This window comes from Actinia tenebrosa, unplaced genomic scaffold (assembly GCF_029948245.1).
Source record: "Actinia tenebrosa isolate PJP-AT-01 unplaced genomic scaffold, QUT_ActTen_1.0 PGA_scaffold4__44_contigs__length_22323623, whole genome shotgun sequence".
Classification (NCBI taxonomy): Eukaryota; Metazoa; Cnidaria; class Anthozoa; order Actiniaria; family Actiniidae; genus Actinia; species Actinia tenebrosa.
In genome coordinates this window covers 2,430,507-2,439,201 of record NW_028292581.1, presented here as the reverse complement: position 1 = coordinate 2,439,201, position 8,695 = coordinate 2,430,507, and the positions used below count along the sequence as shown (strand labels likewise).

General features: G+C 38.5%; 1 protein-coding gene across 1 annotated transcript; it reads right to left on the bottom strand.

The window, feature by feature from the left end:
• Positions 1-5,273: 5,273 nt before the first annotated feature.
• Positions 5,274-7,181, bottom strand: LOC116306785 (uncharacterized). The gene is made up of 3 exons (XM_089037153.1): positions 6,996-7,181; positions 5,968-6,281; positions 5,274-5,675 (listed from the first exon to the last, which is right to left on the bottom strand). Exons 2-3 carry the CDS (start codon positions 6,271-6,273, stop codon positions 5,463-5,465), a joined length of 519 nt encoding a protein of 172 aa, XP_088893279.1. The 5' UTR covers positions 6,274-6,281; positions 6,996-7,181; the 3' UTR covers positions 5,274-5,462.
• Between the last annotated feature and the right edge of the window lie 1,514 nt (positions 7,182-8,695).

Sequence of the window (8,695 nt, the reverse complement as noted above, 5' to 3'; positions counted from 1 at the left end):
ATGGTGAATGATGTCTAATGATGTTGAATGATGGTGAATGATGGTGAATGATGTCTAATGATGGTCAATGATGGTGAATGATGTCTAATGACGGTGAATGATGTCTAATGATGGTGAATGATGGTGAATGATGTCTAATGATGGTGAATGATGGTGAATGATGGTGAATGATGGTGAATGATGGTGAATGATGGTGAATGATGGTGAATGATGGTGAATGATGGTGAATGATGTCTAATGATGGTCAATGATGGTGAATGATGGTGAATGATGTCTAATGATGGTGAATGATGGTGAATGATGTCTAATGACGGTGAATGATGTCTAATGATGGTGAATGATGGTCAATGATGTCTAATGATGGTGAATGATGGTGAATGATGGTGAATGATGGTCAATGATGGTCAATGATGGTGAATGATGGTCAATGATGGTCAATGATGTCTAATGATGGTCAATGATGGTCAATGATGGTCAATGATGGTCAATGATGGTCAATGATGGTCAATGATGGTCAATGATGGTCAATGATGGTCAATGATGGCGAATGATGGTGAATGACGGTGAATGATGTCTAATGATGGTGAATGATGTTGAATGATGGTCAATGATGGTGAATGATGTCTAATGATGGTCAATGATGGTCAATGATGGTCAATGATGGTGAATGATGGTGAATGATGGTGAATGATGGTCAATGATGGTCAATGATGGTCAATGATGGTCAATGATGTCTAATGATGGTCAATGATGGTCAATGATGGTCAATGATGGTCAATGATGGTCAATGATGGTCAATGATGGGCAATGATGGTGAATGATGGTGAATGATGGTGAATGATGGTGAATGATGGTGAATGATGGTGAATGATGGTGAATGATGGTGAATGATGGTGAATGATGGTCAGTGATGGTCAATGATGGTCAATGATGGTGAATGATGGTGAATGATGGTGAATGATGGTCAATGGTGTCTAATGATGGTGAATGATGTCTAATGATGGTCAATGATGGTTAATGACGGTGAATGATGGTGAATGATGTCTAATGATGGTGAATGATGTCTAATGATGTTGAATGATGGTGAATGATGTCTAATGATGTTGAATGATGGTGAATGATGGTGAATGATGTCTAATGATGGTCAATGATGGTCAATGATGGTGAATGATGGTGAATGATGTGTAATGATGGTCAATGATGGTCAATGATGGTCAATGATGGTGAATGATGGTCAATGATGGTGAATGATGGTGAATGATGGTCAATGATGGTGAATGATGGTCAATGATGGTCAATGATGGTCAATGATGGTCAATGATGGTCAATGATGGTCAATGATGGTGAATGATGGTGAATGATGTCTAATGATGTCTAATGATGGTCAATGATGGTCAATGATGGTTAATGATGGTGAATGATGGTGAATGATGGTGAATGATGTCTAATGATGGTCAATGATGGTGAATGATGGTGAAAGATGTCTAATGATGGTCAATGATGGTCAATGATGTCTAATGACGGTGAATGATGTCTAATGATGGTGAATGATGGTGAATGATGTCTAATGATGGTGAATGATGGTGAATGATGGTGAATGATGGTGAATGATGGTGAATGATGGTGAATGATGGTGAATGATGGTCAATGATGGTGAATGATGGTGAATGATGTCTAATGATGGTCAATGATGGTGAATGATGTCTAATGACGGTGAATGATGTCTAATGATGGTGAATGATGGTGAATGATGTCTAATGATGGTGAATGATGGTGAATGATGGTGAATGATGGTGAATGATGGTGAATGATGGTGAATGATGGTGAATGATGGTGAATGATGGTCAATGATGTCTAATGATGGTCAATGATGGTCAATGATGGTCAATGATGTCTAATGATGGTCAATGATGGTGAATGATGGTGAATGATGGTGAATGATGGTGAATGATGGTGAATGATGGTGAATGATGGTCAATGATGTCTAATGATGGTCAATGATGGTCAATGATGGTCAATGATGGTCAATGATGGTCAATGATGGTGAATGATGGTGAATGATGGTGAATGACGGTGAATGATGGTCAATGATGCCTAATGATGGTCAATGATGGTCAATGATGGTCAATGATGGTCAATGATGGTCAATGATGGCGAATGATGGTGAATGACGGTGAATGATGTCTAATGATGGTGAATGATGTTGAATGATGGTGAATGATGGTGAATGATGTCTAATGATGGTCAATGATGTCTAATGATGGTAAATGATGGTGAATGATGGTGAATGATGGTCAATGATGGTCAATGATGGTGAATGATGGTGAATGATGGTGAATGATGGTGAATGATGGTCAGTGATGGTCAATAATGGTCAATGATGGTGAATGATGGTGAATGATGGTGAATGATGGTCAATGGTGTCTAATGATGGTGAATGATGTCTAATGATGGTCAATGATGGTTAATGACGGTGAATGATGGTGAATGATGTCTAATGATGGTGAATGATGTCTAATGATGTTGAATGATGGTTAATGATGTCTAATGATGTTGAATGATGGTCAATGATGGTGAATGATGTCTAATGATGGTCAATGATGGTCAATGATGGTCAATGATGGTGAATGATGTGTAATGATGGTGAATGATGGTCAATGATGGTCAATGATGGTCAATGATGTCTAATGATGGTCAATGATGGTCAATGATGGTCAATGATGGTCAATGATGGTGAATGATGGTGAATGATGTCTAATGATGGTCAATGATGGTCAATGATGGTCAATGATGGTCAATGATGGTCAATGATGGTCAATGATGGTCAATGATGGTCAATGATGGTCAATGATGGTCAATGATGGTCAATGATGGTCAATGATGGTCAATGATGGTAATGATGGTGAATGATGGTGAATGATGGTGAATGATGGTGAATGATGGTGAATGATGGTGAATGATGGTCATTGATGGTCAGTGATGGTCAATGATGGTGAATGATGGTGAATGATGGTGAATGATGGTGAATGATGTCTAATGATGGTCAATGATGGTTAATGACGGTGAATGATGGCGAATGATGTCTAATGATGGTCAGTGATGGTCAATGATGGTCAATGATGGTGAATGATGGTGAATGATGGTGAATGATGGTGAATGATGGTGAATGATGGTGAATGATGTCTATTGATGGTCAATGATGGTGAATGATGGTGAATGATGGTGAATGACGGTGAATGATGGTGAATGATGTCTAATGATGGTGAATGATGGTGAATGATGGTGAATGACGATCAATGATGGTGAATGATGGTGAATGATGGTCAATGATGGTGAATGATGGTCAATGATGTCTAATGATGGTGAATGATGTCTAATGTTGTCTAATGATGGTGAATAATGTCTATTGATGGTCAATGATGGTGAATGATGGTGAATGATGGTGAATGATGGTGAATGACGGTGAATGATGGTGAATGATGTCTAATGACGGTGAATGATGGTGAATGATGGTGAATGACGGTGAATGATGGTGAATGATGTGTAATGATGGTGAATGATGGTGAATGATGTCTAATGATGGTCAATGATGTCTATTGATGGTCAATGATGGTGAATGATGGTGAATGATGGTCAATGACGGTGAATGATGGTGAATGATGTCTAATGACAGCAAATGATGCCAAATCACATAAATACAAGAAAAATATATAGTCCGAATTGGCAGTTTGGTGCATATAGAATATGAACGTATTACCCAAAATCTCGACTTTCCAGCCGGATTTCTCGGAGGATGCTCGGAATATGCTCGGGTATCGGTCGTGCGCGAGAATTCCGAAAAACACGATGGCGGACGTGCGGGGGTTTCCCAATCCTTTTATCCCCAGCGTTTCAGTTTGACTTTGATTGGAGATAGAGAGCATGTATATTTAGCAATTATTCGCCAAAGTCGAAGTGAATATCGGGGAATATTTACCGAGACGCGAGTCTTCGATCTGCGAGGTAAATATTCTCCATATTCACTGAGCTTTGGACTACCGCCACGGTAGATCAGATCCTCGTGGAAGGTGATCTACTTTATCTCAATGCCTTACAAAGCAGATCCATTTCTTTACACAGAAGTTTTATTCCCCAACTATTTGCCTAATGTGACATGTTGGTCTTCGAAGACGAACAGTAATACCTTCAACAACTACAGACGATTCGCTTATTTGGGCAGAATCACAAACTAATAATAGATATTCGCTTGTTTTTTGCGGAAAACATTTCTGAGTCACTTAATCGGGTGACAAATACTGATCTACCGATGGTGGAGAAAACCTGCAACCAGTTTTTGTTTATAAATTACAAAAATTTTTATCAAGGTAGAATCGCGTAGTGATGAATGACAACGAGACTCCATACTTGAGCTCATATTCACCTTTGCTAAATGCTTTCAGTGACAATGATCATGCACTTGTAATATTAGTAAAGATTGCTGACAGTATTTAGGTCTATTTATATCTTTGATTCTCATTCAAGCAATACTTTATGGCATGCCTGTTCCAAATGGCACTGCTGGTGTGCGGATATCTGCAGATTAGAAGAATATTTACAGTCTATTTCCCTGGAATTGAACATTGAATTATTTGAAGTTGTACAATGTTTGATATTAATAAAATAACCAATTTGAGCGTCTATATATACTGCCCCTCGAGCTCATTTACATGAACACTGTCAACTTTTAGTGGTCTGGTATTATTCATGAATGTTTTCAAGTATCTTGGTGCTGGCCTGTTGGTAAAATGTGGTCTTGTATATATCCGCATGCACTTCACTTACATCATGTAACGACTAGTTTAAATATCTTGAAAGTCTATTAACAACACTCATATTATTAAAAAGGTCAAAAAGCCAGACTCATTTCATGGTGTCTTCGTTGAGTTGCATGATATATCACGAGGAAACAGGGTGGTTGTTCGAGTTGGTTGAAGGAATGAACCTCCCACAGAAACAAAGGTGCATGCACGAAAAAAGTTAATTGGTTTGCACAACTTAGTGACTTCTTCGATGAGTTCGGTTTTGGGAGTTAAGGAAGGTAGAGATTTCTAAATATTTTCAGCAAAACTATTTTATATCTGACACAGAATGAAGTCGTGATTAAATTAAATCTGACACGAGATAGACACGCCAACTTTACTTTGCCAGGTCAACTAAATGAAACACAAGAATCGTGTACTAAGTATACTAAACACGAGAATTGAAGTCAAACTTCAGTTTTTAATCAAGCCCTTTGTTTTTTCATATTCTTACAGTTTTATTCTTACACATGTGTTTATTTGTGATGCATTTTTCTTTACACTATTACTGAGTGTTGAATTAGCTTGCGAGGCCTTTTCATCTTCAAGTTATTGTTATCACTTAGTTTTTTTTATCGCGGAGAATCGGGCTCTTGTTTCTGGTGCCAGCAGATTACTAAGCGCTTACGCTGGTCTCATACTCTTCAAGCTATCGTTAGGGAAGCCCACTGCAGATGGGGTTGGGTACCAACCAGATTTCGCGTTCTTTTCTCCTCCCTCGTAGTACTTTTGGTTGTAAAGATTCCAAGATTTGTTGGGCCATATGATGAGGGATGACGCACCCTGTCCTGAATTTGGGAAATCTGCACACATGTCTGGAACGGCAGAAGTGTACACCTAGGCGAATGAAAATAAAATCCTTGATGAATACAGTATAGACGCAGTATAGTTCAAAAACTCACTACTCTCATGCAATTTACTTCTAGCTAAAAGTAAAATGCAAAGCCTGGGGGGGGGGGGGGGGGGGGGGCCCCAATTTCCCCCATTTTCCGCTTTTACTCCCGAATGTACAAGAAATTATTCAGTTCTAACAACAAAATACAGCGAGGCGAACAAGAATGAAACGGAGATCGGACAATTGGCTGAAAAATAATTGTGCATGATTGCATGTTTTCGTGATTATACCGACCTTTTCATGTCCTCCATAGTAGGAATGTGCAAACACCGTCGAGGAATCACAGCTATCTTGAAGTCTCCTGATAGACTTTACACTGAATGGCAAACTAAGTTCGCCAGTAGGCTTATCAGCAGTCACAATGTCAGAACTGCTTCCACCAGCGATGGCTTCATTGAAATCAATGCTTCTGTAAAGAATCCATTTGCCGTTCACAACCTGGTATTTCGTGAAGGTTGTCGATCCCAGGTTAGGCTTAGTAGTATCGTAGTCGTACTTCAGACCATTTGCGTCGAATAGAAGAAGATTTGATTGGGACATTTTGATATCTGTTAAAATGAAAACATTTTGTAACTTTGCTCTTCTGATTCTGCAATTGTTCTGTTCTGATTACATTGAGTTAAACTAGATACATTTACAATAGGTTTGTGGCAGATGAACTCTGTTTGGATAGTCAAGTAAAAGCATTCCTAGACTTAATATTCAGATGGAAAATGTTCGAGTGTAAATCTAAGGAACAAATATAGCATAGAAATGAAACTAGTGCTATCGAAATATAGTAAAAAAAGTAATAAAGATCATAAGGGATGTTTGTATCATAAGACTTTAATGGATAAACTAGAAATAGCTAAGCTAAAACTTAAGGGTGTGATCAAGGGGTGCAAATGTTAGAGGAGGAACTACGGAGCCTGAAACTTCTATCTAATGTTGCAGCAAGACAGAAATAGTATACTAAAGTAATTACCTAAAAAGGAATTGAATTAAGTCTTTGTGAAGCGATAAAGACACTGACAAAATGAAGCCGCAGCGACTAATATTTGCTCTAGTTTGGTAACTCGAGAAGGTTTTGCTTTTGTCTCGTTTCAACAAGACACACGCTCTCCAAAATTTTAAAGGAAAAAATTACAACTGTTTTCTGTCGATGCTGAGACTGACTTAGAAACGAAAAAACTAACAGGGTTTTCTGATGTGAATAATATATATCATGTATATAACAAGATAAATCCAAGCAATAATCCAAATGAAAAACTGATAAGCGTTACCTCAGCACCAAGGTATGTATTCTTCAATCGATAGGGCTTCCTTGCTCAAGTCAAAGTGTTTCCTACAAAGATAAGCTTCTCTTCTTTTATGTCCTCTTTCAGATGATTAATATTCATTGACCATTATTCTTAACGCGCATAATATTAATTTCAATCTTTCTAAGGGGCGTAGGCTTCGGTGTACCGTATCTGTTACGAGCATGCAGAGATTCTTATAGAGAGTGCAAAGACATCAATAGTTGAGCAAGATAGTAGTAGATAAGGAAAACACCACAAGTGGGGAATAGAAGTGAAGAGAAAATCACACTAAAAACAAAGGAAGAGAAAAAGCAACATATAAAGAAAAGCACAATTTGTTGTACTAACCAATCGAGTGTGTCACTTTTATGCTCTGTCTCGAATATTGAGTCCTCAGTGTTCCAGATATTTTTAGCTTGGAGTCGCGTACAGACAACGTATGGAAGACTGATCAGGGGGACAAAAGGTTCATGGTGGAGCTAACGCCTCTCTTTAAGATGTAACTTATTAATTCTTTATTACTCCGCGAAAAGTCGAAATTGTGGGATACTGAAATTCCATTTGATTCTGCGTCGGTATTTAAGATAAAAGAAAAGAAAAGAGAAAAGCCCTGTTTAACTCATAGTTTTCTTTCTTCAATTCTATTGAATTGTAACGAAACCTGACCATTCTCGCTCCCTTCCCCTCCCCTCCCCTCCCCTCCCCTCTCCGTCAAACAAAACTCAATAATTTCAACACTAGCCAACAAAGCAATCATTTAGTTATTTATGAGGCCTATGCTCCACTGAGTCAAAAGTTTCTTAAAATATCTATTTCAAAGTCCATTAACACCGGAACACATCATAAATTAAGGGGTCAAAAAGCCAAACTTTACCTCATGGTGTCTTAGTTGAGCCGCACGATATCTGCGAGTTAGCAAAGGGTGTGTCGAGTTGGTTGAAGGAATGAACCTCCAACAGGAACAACAAAGGTGGATCAGTATGAAGTTAAATGGTTTCCTGTCCAGGCTAATCAATCAGTCCATCAAACAATCAATCCATATCGATCAATGGAATAGAAGTGAAGAGAAAATCACACTAAAACCAAAGGAAAAGAAAGAGCAACATATAAAGAAAAGCACAATTTGTTGTACTAACCAATCGAGTGTGTCACTTTTATGCTCTGTCTCGAATATCGAGTCCTCAGTGTTCAAGATGTTTTTAGCTTGGAGTCGCGTACAGACAACGTATGGAAGACTGATCGGGGGGACAAAAGGTTCATGGTGGAGCTAACGCCTCTCTTTAAGATGTAACTTCGAAAAGTCGAAATTGTGGGATACTGAAATTCCATTTGGTTCTGCGTCGGTATTTAAGATAAAAGAAAAGAAAAGAGAAAAGCCCTGTTTAACTCATAGTTTTCTTTCTTCAAGTTCTTTTGAATTGTAACGAAACCTGCCCATTCTCGCTCCCTTCCCCTCCCCCCATCCCCTCCCCGTCAAACAAAAAACTCAGTAGCTTCAACACTAGCCAACAAAGCAATAATTTAGTTATTCATGAGGCCTATGCTCCACTAAGTCAAAGGTTTTTCAGAATATCTATTTGAAAGTCTATTAACAACACTCATATTATTAAGAGGTCAAAAAGCCAGACTCATTTCATGGTGTCTTCGTTGAGTTGCATGATATATCACGAGGAAACAGGGTG

Bases quoted from the DNA above. Each gene is read 5' to 3' on its own strand.
- LOC116306785 (XM_089037153.1), bottom strand. From the start codon at position 6,273: ATGTCCCAATCAAATCTTCTTCTATTCGACGCAAATGGTCTGAAGTAC. The intron at 5,676-5,967 runs GTCGGTATAATC...TCATTCGCCTAG, and splicing joins ACTATGGAGGACATGAAAAG to GTGTACACTTCTGCCGTTCC.